General features: G+C 41.9%; 1 protein-coding gene across 1 annotated transcript in view; it reads right to left on the reverse strand.

The window, feature by feature from the left end:
- Positions 1–13,736, reverse strand: part of LOC136577080 (uncharacterized) — a 34,778-nt gene extending 21,042 nt beyond the window's left edge. The window contains exons 1-5 of the mRNA XM_066576792.1: positions 13,659–13,736; positions 10,821–11,113; positions 10,631–10,687; positions 9,882–10,181; positions 8,779–9,126 (exon numbers count right to left, since the gene is read on the reverse strand). Of these exons, the coding sequence (XP_066432889.1) occupies positions 8,779–9,126; positions 9,882–10,181; positions 10,631–10,687; positions 10,821–11,097 (982 nt within the window). The 5' untranslated portion in view covers positions 11,098–11,113; positions 13,659–13,736. The remainder of the gene's footprint in view (positions 1–8,778; positions 9,127–9,881; positions 10,182–10,630; positions 10,688–10,820; positions 11,114–13,658) is intronic.
- Positions 13,737–14,646: the final 910 nt, after the last annotated feature.

Consider the following 14,646-nt stretch of genomic DNA (forward strand, 5'->3'; position numbering starts at 1 on the left):
GTTGTTTCTTAAAGCCGACACCTGGCTGCAGCAGCTCCAAGATGCTACGCTGCTCGTGGGTACTATTGACGCTTTCAATGCTGCCGTCAGAACTGACGGCAGCATTTAAATGTATCGAACAACCTCTGAGCACCAGCTTCATAAGCACAAGACTTATGGTTGCCCAGAAGGTTTTCACAAACCCATCTAAAAGCTGCCATGCTTCTCCTTCTTTAATGTTAGGAGCATCATTGAATTTTATATCTTGCAAAACCTCGCAAATTTGGGGTCCAACAAAAATTCCTTCCTTCGATCCTAACCAAAGATATGGGATCTCCAGATAATTCTAACTGTAACATCTCTTCACAGTGACTCCAATACCCTGAAGATGCCATTTTTGAACTGTTTGTAAAAAAGGAAGATGGAACAATACCTCTGCAGCGCCACCAATGGGATGACAACATTCCTTCAAATTAATGCATGACCCTTTTTTATAGGTCTGAGGAGCAATGAGTGGGAATTGATAACCAAGCCAGAATCCATACACAGACAGCTGTTTTAGGGTTTTTGACCCTAATCGGTGGGCATTGGGATCCTGGCTTGGCTAGTGATATGCCTATGACGTGGGTCGGGAGGGGTAACATCACTCCTTAGGGTATTGTTCCATGTTCTTTATTTGCATATTACCCGGAGGAGCATGGATGGCCTTATAAGTCTCCCCTTCTTGGTGCTCTCCCTAACAAGTAATGTTACCCCTCCCGACCCACGTCATAGGCCTTTTACTAGCCAAGCAAGGAGCCTTCTGATAAGATCGCGAGATGCTGTGCAGTTGCCACGGCAGCCAGGGGCCTTCTGAAAGGCCCCTGGATTGCCTATCCAGAGTGCCTATCAAGTTGTGCCTATAGCATGGCTTGATAGAAGCCTGCTCGGTCACTGCACATTATGATGTAATGCCATAGCATTGCATCATACATTATAGACAGGCTTTTTGTATCTTGTGACGTTCGTAACTTGAATGATCGCAAGTAGGGGACTATCTGTATTTTAGAATGTACCAGGAATGGAATCATTCCAAAGTGCACCTAAGTCACATATATCATGCACATTTATCATCAATTCAAATCAATTTTTATTTGTATTATACTTTTTACCAAACAAAACATTAAAATAGCTGTTAATATGACTTTCTTTTGTACACTTTGCCTGGATCATCATGATACAACATCCAGCAGTAATCTACCATCATGCTTTCATTCCAGAATCCTTGGTAGCGATTTAGCATCCGTTGAATATCTTGGTGAAGCCGCTCGCCTTGCTCATCACTCACTGCTACCAGGTTTTCGGGGAAAAAGTTGAGGTAGGAATGCAAAAAATGCATATTCAAAGACATACGAATCCCATTTCCTGAAATGCATCGAGCAATCTCTGAACACCAGCTTCATAAGCACAAGAGTTATGGTTGCCCTTTCAACCAAAGGAATATTTTGAACACTGTTCCTTCCCGGCTCATATTCACTTCTTTGATCCCAATTACGTTTGACAGTTTTGTAAACCCTGCTTGCATACCCATGAGCCTTCCAATGACTTTTACATCACCACAGATATTCCATTGATGTTTTTTAATTGATTGCATCAAGTATTATTTTTATACTTTCATATGTCTCGCTTAGATGAACGGAATACGCAATTGTTACACATTGTTTTTGATTCCCATTATTTAATAGAACGGCTTTCAAGCTTCGCTTAGATGAGTCCATAAACAGATGCCAGTCAGAAGCTTTGTATAACTCAGTAAAGAATTTAACAGCAGCACCAGCCAAATAACGCGCTCTGAGTAGAACCATAGGAAATGATGCAGCCAGCGAGGAACCTGAACCGCAGTTCACAGAAGTATTGCAGATAAAAAAAGAACTTGGCAGAATAAGTAGGGGGGAAAAGTGAAGCTTGGTTTATTCTCCCATAACAAGATACAGCTACGTTTCAACCATTTTGGTCTTATGCCTCACGGCTAATGGCAGATTACAATGCAATCTGCTGACTCCCGTATAGATAAAAGAGTGTGGTCTAGTAAGAGATAAAAGTGTTTGCTTTACTTCTCACTAGCTGAACGATGCATTTTAAGTTCAACTTAAAATCAACGTTCAAGCAAAAAGTGCACAATGCCCATGTAACAATTATCGGTCATTTTTGGTTTAAACAAATTTTGAACAATAATCGCTATGTGTAAATTCGCCTTTAGTCTTAATTAGAGATGAGCGAACGTACTCGGATAGGCACTACTCGTCCGAGTAATGTGCCTTATCCGAGTACCGCTGTGCTCGTGCTCAAAGATTCGGGACGCGCTGCGGAGCGGGGAGCTGCAGGGGAGAGCGGGGAGGAACGAAGGGGAGATCTTTCTCTCCTTCTCTCCCGGCCGCTCTGCCCCGCTCCCCGCTCCGACTCACCTGTCAGCAGCGGAGCGCCCCGAATCTTTGAGCACGAGTACAGCGGTACTCGGATAAAGCACATTACTCGGACGAGTAGTGCCTATCCGAGTACGTTCGCTCATCTCTAGTCTTAATGCCAAAGGCTCTGCCTTATCTCTTGAGAGAGATGAGTCCCTAATCAAATCCCTCCTGGGGAAATGTTTCTGGCTCTTTTTCAATATCAGGCCTTTAGTCTAAATCTGCAGGATCTTCACCAGCAGTGGCATGCATATCAAATTCAGTTTTTTCAGTCAATGGAATTGAAGACATTCACTGGAGGAACTGGAATTGGCAGTGAGGCATCATGAGAAACTGGTCTAAAGGCCAAATCCAAATTTGGATATATGATTTTATGCCTATTTTTTGTCGAAAATTGTAGTAATGCTGCAAATTTAGCAATCCTTGTCATGATCATTTGGCTCCCTCTATCATAAATATCGCAAATGGAAGTGAAGCCTTCCGCCCATGAAGCCAATCACACAATCCACTAGAACATGCTGAGCAGGTAACGTGTGGAGCCCATGATTTATCCTGATCACCCAGTGTGCACCCCAAGGACAATGCGTAGATTTTTGCGGGCCTAAAGCTGTAAATAAACCACAGATCTAGCAAATCATATCCGGGTGATTATTACATTTTCTAGGCATGCCAACAAATACATTTATGGCAAGTGAAATCCAATCTGAAATGAGAAATAATACTGATTGCATAGCAGTTATATTACAACCAATAGGAAACATAATGCATCTCATCACAGACACTAGACGGGCTACAAAAAAACTGAAAACAGATTTGAAATCGGCACAACAAGCTATATAGTCCACCTGAAACCGACTCGGATGAGGTTTGTTGACCAGATTTATGGGGCAGATCAACGTCAAATTTTTCCAAAATAGATTTTGCCCGTGTGAACGAAGCCTAAAAGCTCATTTACATGGGGGCATGCAAATACTGTGAAAAAAGGACAGATTTTATGTGTGTGTTCAGGTGTTCTTGTTGTCTATGTGTGTGTTCATGTGTTCTTGTTGTGTATGTGTGTGTTCATGTGTTCTTGTTGTGTATGCGTGTATTCATGTGTTCTACTTGTGTATGTGTTCAGATGCTCTTGTTGTGTATCTGTGTGTTCATGTATTCTTGTTGTCTGTGTTCATGTGTTCTTGTTGTCTATGTGTGTGTTCATGTGTTCTTGTTGTGTATGTGTGTTCAGGTGTTCTTGTTGTCTATGTGTGTGTTCATGTGTGCTTGTTGTGTATGTGTTCATGTGTTCTTGTTGTGTATGTGTGTTCAGGTGTTCTTGTTGTCTATGTGTGTGTTCATGTGTTCTTGTTGTGTATGTGTGTTCAGGTGTTCTTGTTGTCTATGTGTGTGTTCATGTGTTCTTGTTGTATATGTGTGTTCATGTGTTCTTGTTGTCTATGTGTGTGTTCATGTGTTCTTGTTGTCTATGTGTGTGTTCATGTGTTCTTGTTGTGTATTTGTATGTACATGTGCTCTTGTTGTCTATTTGTGTGTTCATGTGTTCCTGTTGTGTATGTGTGTGTTCATGTGTTCTTGTTGTCTTTGTGTGTGTTCATGTGTTCCTGTTGTGTATGTGTGTGTTCATGTGTTCTTGTTGTCTATGTGTGTGCTCATGTGTTCTTGTTGTCTATGTGTGTGTTCATGTGTTCTTGTTGTCTATGTGTGTGTTCATGTGTTCTTGTTGTGTATGTGTGTGTTCATGTGTTCTTGTTGTCTATGTGTGTGTACATGTGCTCTTGTTCTCTATGTGTGTGGTCATGTGTTCTTGTTGTCTATGTGTGTGTTCATGTGTTCTTGTTGTGTATTTGTATGTACATGTGCTCTTGTTGTCTATTTGTGTGTTCATGTGTTCCTGTTGTGTATGTGTGTGTTCATGTGTTCTTGTTGTCTTTGTGTGTGTTCATGTGTTCCTGTTGTGTATGTGTGTGTTCATGTGTTCTTGTTGTCTATGTGTGTGCTCATGTGTTCTTGTTGTCTATGTGTGTGTTCATGTGTTCTTGTTGTGTATGTGTGTGTTCATGTGTTCTTGTTGTCTATGTGTGTTCATGTGTTCTTGTTGTCTATGTGTGTGTACATGTGCTCTTGTTGTCTATGCGTGTGTTCAGGTGTTCTTGTTGTCTATGTGTGCGTTCAGGTGTTCTTGTTGTCTATGTGTGTGTTCAGGTGTTCTTGTTTTCTATGTGTGTTCATGTGTTCTTGTTGTATATGTCTGTTCATGTGTTCTTATTGTATATGTGTGTGTTCATGTATTCTTGCTGTGTGTGTTCATGTGTTCTTGTTGTCTATGTGCGTGTTCAGGTGTTCTTGTTGTCTATGTGTGCGTTCAGGTGTTCTTGTTGTCTATGTGTGTGTTCAGGTGTTCTTGTTTTCTATGTGTGTGTTCATGTGTTCTTGTTGTCTATGTGTGTGTTCAGGTGTTCTTGTTTTCTATGTGTGTGTTCAGGTGTTCTTGTTGTCTATGTGTGTGTTCAGGTGTTCATGTGTTCTTGTTGTCTATGTGTGTGTTCATGTGCTCTAGTTGTGTATGTGTGTGTTCTTGTGTTCTTGTTGTCTTTGCGTGTGTTCATGCTGTCTATGTGTGTGTTCATGTGTTCTTGTTGTCTATGTGTGTGTTCATGTGTTCATGTTGCGTATGTGTGTGTTCATGTGCGCTTGTTGTGTATGAGTGTGTTCAAATGTTCTTGTTGTGTATGTGTGTGTTTATGTGTGCTTGTTGTGTATGAGTGTGTTCAAATGTTCTTGTTGTGTATGTGTGTGTTCATGTATTCTTGGTGTGTATGTGTGTTCATGTATTCTTGTTGTATATGTGTGTGTTCAGATGTTCTTGGTGTGTATGTGTGGGTTCATGTGTTCTTGTTGTCTATGTGTGTGTTCATGTGTTCTTGTTGTCTATGTGTGTGTTCAGGTGTTCTTGTTGTCTATGTGTGTGTTCAGGTGTTCTTGTTGTATATGTGTGTGTTCAGGTGTTCTTGCTGTGTATGTGTGTGTTCATGTGTTCTAGTTGTATATGTGTGTGTACATGTATTCTTGCTGTGTATGTGTGTGTTCATGTGTTCTAGTTGCATATGTGTGTGTTCATGTGTTCTTGTTGTGTATGTGTTCATGTGTACTTGCTGTGTATGTGTGTGTTCAGGTGTTCTTGTTGCGTATGTGTGTGCGTTCTTGTATTCTTGTTGTGTATGTGTGTGTTCATGTGTACTTGTTGTCTATGTGTGTGTTCATGTGTACTTGTTGTCTATGTGTGTGTTCATGTGTTCTTGTTGCGTAAGTGTGTTCACGTGTTTTTGTTGTCTATGTGTGTGTTCATGTGTTCTTGTTGTCTATGTGTGTGTTCATGTGTTCTTGTTGTCTACGTGTGTGTTCATGTGTTCTTGTTGTCTACGTGTGTGTTCATGTGTTCTTGTTGTCTACGTGTGTGTTCATGTGTTCTTGTTGTCTACGTGTGTGTTCATGTGTTCTTGTTGTCTATGTGTGTGTTCAGGTGTTCATGTGTTCTTGTTGTCTATGTGTGTGTTCATGTGTTCTTGTTGTCTACGTGTGTGTTCATGTGTTCTTGTTGTCTATGTGTGTGTTCAGCTGTTCATGTGTTCTTGTTGTCTATGTGTGTGTTCATGTGTTCTTGTTGTCTATGTGTGTTCATGTGTTCTTGTTGTGTATGTTCATGTGTTCTTCTTGTCTATGTGTGTGTTCATGTATTCTTGTTGTCTATGTGTGTTCATGTGTTCTTGTTGTGTATGTGTGTGTTCATGTGTTCTTGTTGTGTATGTGTGTGTTCATATGTTCTTGTTGTCTATGTGTGTGTTCATGTGTTCTTGTTGTCTATGTGTGTGTTCATGTGTACTTGTTGTCTATGTGTGTGTTCATATGTTCTTGTTGTCTATGTGTGTGTTCATATGTTCTTGTTGTCTATGTGTGTGTTCAGGTGTTCTTGTTGTCTATGTGTGTGTTCAGGTGTTCTTGTTGTCTATGTGTGTGTTCAGGTGTTCTTGTTGTATATTTGTGTGTTAAGATGTTCTTGTTGTGTATGTGTGTGTTCATGTATTCTTGTTGTCTACGTGTGTGTTCATGTGTTCTTGTTGTATATGTGTGTGCTCATGTATTCTTGCTGTGTGTGTTCATGTGTTCTTATTGTCTATGTGTGTGTTCATGTGTTCTTGTTGTCTATGTGTGTGTTCAGGTGTTCATGTGTTCTTGTTGTCTATGTGTGTGTTCATGTGTTCTTGTTGTCTATGTGTGTGTTCATGTGTTCTTGTTGTCTATGTGTGGGTTCATGTGTTCTTGTTGTCTATGTGTGTGTTCATGTGTTCTTGTTGTCTATGTGTGTGTTCATGTGTTCTTGTTGTCTATGTGTGGGTTCATGTGTTCTTGTTGTCTATGTGTGTGTTCATGTGTTCTTGTTGTCTATGTGTGTGTTCATGTATTCTTGTTGTGTATGTGTGTGTTCATGTGCTCTTGTTGTGTATGTGTGTGTTCATGTGTTCTTGTTGTCTATGTGTGTGTTCATGTGTTCTTGTTGTCTATGTGCGTGTTCATGTGTTCTTGTTGTCTATGTGTTTGTTCAGGTGTTCATGTTGTGTATGTGCGTGTTCATGTGTTCTTGTTGTCTATGTGTGTGTTCATGTATTCTTGTTGTCTATATGTGTGTTCATGTGTTCTTGTTGTGTATGTGCGTGTTCATGTGTTCTTGTTGTCTATGTGTGTTTTCAGGTGTTCATGTGTTCTTGTTGTGTATGTGCGTGTTCATGTGTTCTTGTTGTCTATGTGTGTGTTCATGTGTTCTTATTGTCTATGTGTGTGTTCATGTGTTCTTGTTGTCTATGTGTGTGTTCATGTGTTCTTGTTGTCTATGTGTGTGTTCATGTATTCTTGTTGTCTATATGTGTGTTCATGTGTTCTTGTTGTGTATGTGCGTGTTCATGTGTTCTTGTTGTCTATGTGTGTTTTCAGGTGTTCATGTGTTCTTGTTGTGTATGTGCGTGTTCATGTGTTCTTGTTGTCTATGTGTGTGTTCATGTGTTCTTATTGTCTATGTGTGTGTTCATGTGTTCTTGTTGTCTATGTGTGTGTTCATGTGTTCTTGTTGTCTATGTGTGTGTTCATGTGTTCTTGTTGTCTATGTGTGTGTTCATGTGTTCTTGTTGTCTATGTGTGTGTTCATGTGTTCTTGTTGTCTATGTGTGTGTTCATGTGTTCTTGTTGTCTATGTGTGTGTTCATGTGTTCTTGTTGTCTATGTGTGTGTTCATGTGTTCTTGTTGTCTATGTGTGTGTTCATGAGTTCTTGTTGTCTATGCACATTTTTTAACGTCTCTGTGCCATCCGTTTTTCAAGCTTGCAAATAAAAAGCAGGGAGGCCCAATTAACGTCACCTTTCTTGTTTTCTCTCTTTTGGCAACACGTATAAAAGAACGCAGCGCATGGACATGTAACACCCATGTTCATTGAGCTTTTTATGCTCCTATAAGCTTTCAAGGGCAATTTTGATCCACTTGGAAAAGGTAATTTTAAGTGTGTGTATGCTGTCAGTTAGGAGCTGAAGATTAGCCGCAGAAGAGGACAGATGCAAAGACAAGAGCAGGAGAGGATTATAGTGCGGTGAGACAGCGAGTGTGTCATCAGAAGAGATAGAGGGAGGAAGCATGGTGAGTAGTGGAGTTTTCTCCTCCATCCTGAGTAAGGAAATTGGAGCCAGTCATAAAGAGAGGTCATCATAACAGTGAGTGTTACCTCCCCTTGCGCAGTGAACTAGCAGTGGAATATAATCTACCCTGCATTAGCCTTTCCAGCCTGTCGCTGACAGCCCCAGACAAGATAAAGGGAAAATCTTTATTGTATCCAAGTGAACAACTTTATTGTATCCAAATAACCTCCACCCTGAGAGTAGTAAGAAATCTGACACGGTCAATGTGGTACAAATGTAACTGTAGTTCTTGTTATCATTGCTCCCACATCCACAAGAGTGAACTGTCTATGACCCGACATTACATAGTAAACTGCATGCCTTCAGTTTACTGGCATCCAGTTGGACTGGTCTCGCTATTTCATTACCATAAATAAGGTTTTTCCCATATAAAGGCATTGGCATCACATATAGATATCAGCAATCAGTACCTAAACTATGCAGAGACTCTTACCAACGGCCTGCTGCACGAATCACCATATCTGTCAGAGTTGCTGCCACTGTGACAAAGTGTAAACTGACACCACCCACTCCAGCTACATCTGGCTCATTACAAATGGTGCAGCACTATATGCAAATAACCAATGCTAAGGACATGTGATCACCTTCCGTACATATCGGTGTCTTCTAGACTCACCCAGCATTTTGATTCCTGCTATGCTTTTCTTTATTGCCTTTGCCAGAGAAGGATGTTCTACTTGGCAAATATACTCCGCCCCCTGGTGGCTTTTTACTGCAGGTGTTATCATTAGCTGCGCTGTACAGCTGAAGGTGTTGTCTGCATTCTTAGTTGATTTGATTTTTGGAATGGAAGCATCATCGGTTTCCTCACATAACTCCAGAGTCCGCTTATCTTTCCTGAACCACTTCACGGTGACAGCGTCCGGGTAATATCCTGATATGTGACACTGTAGGATGGCGGGGACGCTGTGATACATACATGGTGGTGCCTGTATGTCATCCACTACTGGCCTCCAAGGGAAATCTGCCGGAGAGACACATTACATGCGGATGTAGAATAATCAAAACACCAGCGTGACAATCCCACCAAACAGCCCCAATAACTGCAGATTTCTGAATCATCTCCAGAGGGAAGGAAATAGGTATTAGTTGGTGATATACTGTTGCAAAAAATTAAGTGAACTCCCTGGAATTTCTAAATTGATCACTAATAAAATGTGGTCTGATTGTATCTAAGCCACAATTATAGACTAACTAACTAATAAGATGCGGACAGTTGTGCTGTTCATGACTTTTATTGAGTACATCAAGTACTCACCCACAGTAAATAAGTTTTACACAATGGTGAGTGTGAATTTTGGACCCTTCTGCCCTACAAATGTGTTTCAGTTTATCAATATTTCTGGGATGCCTTGTGTGCACAGCCCTGTTCAAGTCACACAAACACAGCCGATCAACTATTGATGACCTATCCTCAGGATAAGTCATCAATAGTTGATCGGCTGTGTTTTGCAGTTCAGGATCCATAACACAGTCTACAGAGCGGAAGCAGATCGCTCCACCTCTGGTTAAGTAGCTAGCATTGGTAATTAAAATCAATGGGTGCTGCATCTGCAATTACCAGCACTGCCCACCACACAGGGATCTGAGAAGATAAGTCATCAATAGAAATAGCCAGGAAAACCCATTAAAGGTCAGGGCTCTGATTCGGCCATTCCAAAACACAAATCATCTTACAACTATATTGTATTTGATAGCTCTTTATATACATCTTCCTACCTTGATCTCTGATACACCGTGTTTGCTGCCCCCTAGTGTTTGTATACTCGTGTTCCCAGCTGACGTGTACTTCAGACTCTGGACTTCGGAGGGAATCTTCAGAAATTTTGACTTGACTGCGCACTGAGAATGATGTTTGATCCGGACGTTCTTCGTAGAGCTCCTGGGATGATAACACGTCTGTTGACTTCTCTCTTCCACACTTCCATTCCATGCGGAGATATCCGGGGTAAAATGTGTCTAGGGTGACAGAGCACATCACCTCGCCCGTGTCAATCAGGCGTAGCGTCATGGGTCTGGCTGAAAACCACAAAATATCTTCATGTTCATTACAAACAATTATTTCACCTACCAAATATCCAATGATTCTGCATTAATAAGACCTCCATCGGTACTTCTGTACTTCCCTGCAGCTGAGGGATATTTCAATATTACACTTGGTTCTACTTGTGGAGAATGCCAAGATGTTGTATTGACTCTAATAGGTCATGCAGGGCTCCTTGGGAAAAAGGTATACAAATAGAGATGAAAAAATGTCTCTAGAGTGCCACTTATTGTAAAGTAGCTTTCCTATAAGTCAATGACTGACCTTTTAACAAGCCCTGTAACGTGACTTAAGTTATAAACCAGAGTCTTAACCATAAGTACAAGTCACCCATCTACAGACAGGTGTTTGGGGTTCTGGCCAACCCTATTGTGCACTGATGAGGGCCAATAACCCCAAAACAGCTGTGCTTTCTTATTCTTACCTTTAGGATCTAAACACCTCGATTCCACTACTTGATTTAGCCTTACAAATCGGTTCACTGTAGAGAAATAGAGGAAAAGGTTAATGGCAGCGAACAGGTGGGTCACATGACGTAATAATTAGTGAATATGCCAATGCTGTAATCTCAGAGCTTCCTTTGGATAGTTTTACTGTTAAAGGCATCCTGTTACCTTTTTGCAAGTCTTTCTGGAGCTCCTCCGCTACTTTCTTCTCATTGATCTTGTCTAGAACTTCCAGGGTCAACTCCACCCCATAAACGTCCTTGTAGTATTCCCTGATCAGATCAGCAACATACTCCCTGTCCTTGTCCTCCAGTTTGCCCCTCGGGATCCTCCAATAGTTCTGCTTTATGTCAATTTCAGGTAACTGATTGCAAAACTTCTTAAATGCCTTCTTCTCCAGATTCTCCAGAGCGTTGACCAGGACGTCTCTCACCTTCACTTCCATCTCCTCCTATAAGGGACTGACACAAAACATCCACCTTACTGTAAGTACTGTTTTTGTAAGACAACTCCATTAAAGACTACAATAGAAATAAATCTAGGAGACAGTAATGGACACTAAATGACCACTTTATTAGAGACCCCATTTAGTAGCATTGGACCTCCTTTCATCTAGAACTGCAGCAGTTTGTCATGGCGTAGATTCCCCTCTACTTTTGTGGACTACATAGAGCTCAATGAGTAAGTGGAAGTGTGGCTTCCATTCTTCGACCCAGTGATCACTTGATCATAGGGTGCTTACTGGCATGGCAGAGCTGCAGGGTCTTAGCAAACCCATATACCATGGTCACTACTGGGGTATTTTCCCCTGTAATGGGGGCTCCTATAGATTCCCCAGGTACAATGGAAAAGTGTGAAATAGAAAAAGAAATGGCAGTGTGAAAAACTTTTTTTTCTCGCTTTTTACCTGTAATAAAACAAAAGAAACAGAAAAAAAAACTGTGAAAAAAGATATTAAAAAATAGTCCTTATTATAATAAAAAAGAGAATGCAGCAAAAATAATTTTGGTAGCTGAAAGAAAAAAATAGGGCCTTAACACCACCACATGGGTAAAATCCCTGAAAAGTGTCTGGTCCTATAGGATCAAAACACCCTAGTCATTAAGGGGTTAAAATAGGCTCGGCCTTTCTGTATATCATATAATGACATTTCCGTTGACCTTTTCTCTGGATTTGTGTAGTAAGCTATTAATTTGGCGTGATGGTGAATTGATGGGTCACATGTAGAGATGAGCGAACCTACTCGTTTCCAGTAATTATTCGATCGAGCACCGCGATTTTCGAGTACTTCAGTACTCGGGTGAAAAGATTCGGGGGGGCGGGGGGAGGCGTGACAGAGCGGGGGGTAGCAGCGGGGAACAGGGGGAAGCCCTCTCTCTCTCCTTCTCCCCCCCACTTCCCGCTGCAACCCCCAACTCACCCACGGGGCCCCCCGAATCTTTTCGCCTGAGTACGGAAGTACTCGAAAATCGCGGTACTCGGGCGAAAAAGGGGTGTGGCCGAGTAGGCTCGCTCATCTCTAGTCACATGGTTTTAAGGCCCGTTTCACACAGGCAACAGCGATTTCACAGCTGTGTTCTGTGCGATATAGCTGCGTTTTCTCGTTGCAATATTGTGATTTTCTGGCACTACAAAGTTGCACGACTTTGTAGTGCTGTTTTACCGGGATTTTTTTTGGGGGGGGGGGCTTGAAATATAACCCCTAGCCTGAATATAAGCCCTGGTTACTTTAAAAGACAAACAAACAATACATCACATGACTGGCGCTGTCAGCTCCGATGCACTTCTCCCGAAGCTCCGACACTTGTCTGTAGGCTTCAGGCAGCACTTCTTATTGGCGGGGTTCAAAAATCCCTCCTCCAAGAAGTACTGGCTCTGATTGGTTCTTAATTGCCGGGGCTCAGCCTATCACTGCAGCACTTGATGAACCAATCACAGCAATCATATTAAATCACCGTGATTGGTTCATCGAGCGCTGCAATGATTGGTTCTTGAGCACCGTGGCTTATAATCAGAGTCAGCGCTTCCTGGAGACAGGGTTTTTAAACCTCTAAACCAGGAAGCACTGGCTGAAGACTAAAGACAAGTGCCGGAGCTTCAGTAAAAGTGCGGTGGAGCAGGCAGCGCCTGTTAGGTGATGTATTGTTTTTTGTTTTTTAATGTAGCTAGGGCTTATTTTAGGGACAAACAGCAATACTTCCTACTGCATAATTCATCGCACAGCACGAAAACTGGGTTTTGTGCGATGCAACAGAAAGGAAGAGTCCATAGGAAAACACAGGCTATAAAACATTGTAAATCGTGGCTGTATAGAGCATGCTGCCATTTTTTTAAATCACAATGTAGCAGCCTACAAAACATTGCTAATGTGAAGGAACCCATTGGAAAGCACTGGCTTCACATACGTGCGACTTGTAGCACTGTTGCATCGTGAGAAAATCGCACGGTTTTGTCGCCCGTGTAAATGCGCCCTAAGGGCTTATTCACATGGGTGTATTTTGTGAGCCAATTTGCTTTGCATTTCTTCTGTATTTTGGACCGGCTCCTGGTTTATATATAAGATACGCCTGTGTAAATAAGCGTAATTAATTATAATTATGTTTATACTTATGTGGTTCAGTAGATTTCTCTCTGCATGTAGCATCTAGTAATACAATGTATCTGAGGATCAGCTCTCTTCTCCCCTTCTGATGACTGCGGTCAGTACTAGTCTGTACGTTGGTTGCTGCATACAGAGAGGGCAAGCAGGAGTTAAAGATCCAGAAAGTTTATGGCGCAGATAAGCAGCAAACCCCGGATCCTCCACCCTCCTTACTGGTTTTGCTCATTTCAGGCTGAAGCATTTCCTGCCTGTAGAAGTCAGTGAGGATGTGAGTGATTCCATCACTGTATATGTTGTGCCTAGGCAAACAAAGCTTCAGCACTTGTCGTAGGAGCTTACACTCTAATATAATGCACAGTCACCTGCAGAGAGTTACTAGTTACAACCTGTGAGCTCTTCCATACCTGAGTGCTGTACATACAGAGAAGGCAATATTCCAGCCGCTGGAGTCACTTACATTGCTTCGCTCCTGCTTAACTTCCTATTTGCTAAACTTGTCGTTTTCAAAAGTGAAACTACATTCATCCCACCCATCGGGGAGGAGGCGATGGGGTCGGCCAGCTCTGTCTATTGTGGAGATATACTGGATGGGCTGTGAAGAGACGTCACTTCTTACCTGTGCTGGGAGGCTGTTCCATATACCTGAGTGCTGTTTGCAGGAGATCCATGTCCTTGCTGCAGAAATAAGGCTTTGTTCCCATCTGTGCTGCAGCTTATGTTCATAATGGAAGGCATGATGAAGTGTCAGATCCATCGTACTACAGATACCAGCGACCCTGGCCGGCCCCATTTACTGACAGGCTACACTTCTGGTTTTGGCTTGCAAATACCGCTGCAAAATACTGATATCAAAGCGGCCAGAAAGAAGAGTCCCTGAGTTGTGAGACATTATTATTTAGTCCTTTAGGTTCACACGCTGTGGTATATTTACTTATATTAGTGTTTCATGTGCTGCCCTTACCAAATTGCCCACCCAGCTATGAGCGCCAAATGTATTAAGAGTCACAAGCCTCATGTGGCGGCACCTCCGTGTGTCAGATGGAAACCTATGCTAGCCTGGAGTTTCTAATAGACCACTCCGGCAAAATGCCTTTTTTTTTCTTACCCTGCCACCCTCACCCGAATGCCTGTAATACTCTGCAAGTCTCCTCTGTATACTCCAGCCACTTACTACAATGCAGCTCCCTGTCTGATGCTTATCAGTGGCTATCCTGAGAGTGAGAATTTTTATTTTCTGTTTCACATCAATCTTATGATGCATCAGCACAGCATTAGCTGAGGCTATACCATTTCTGCCTGCTGGGGGACAGTTTAATTATTATTACCTTCTATATTCTCCTAAATAAGCTACAGGCCATAAGTTTATGGTCAGGCGGATGAGCTGTGATCTCT

Source organism: Eleutherodactylus coqui, chromosome 8, assembly GCF_035609145.1.
Source record: "Eleutherodactylus coqui strain aEleCoq1 chromosome 8, aEleCoq1.hap1, whole genome shotgun sequence".
Lineage (NCBI taxonomy): Eukaryota > Metazoa > Chordata > Amphibia > Anura > Eleutherodactylidae > Eleutherodactylus > Eleutherodactylus coqui.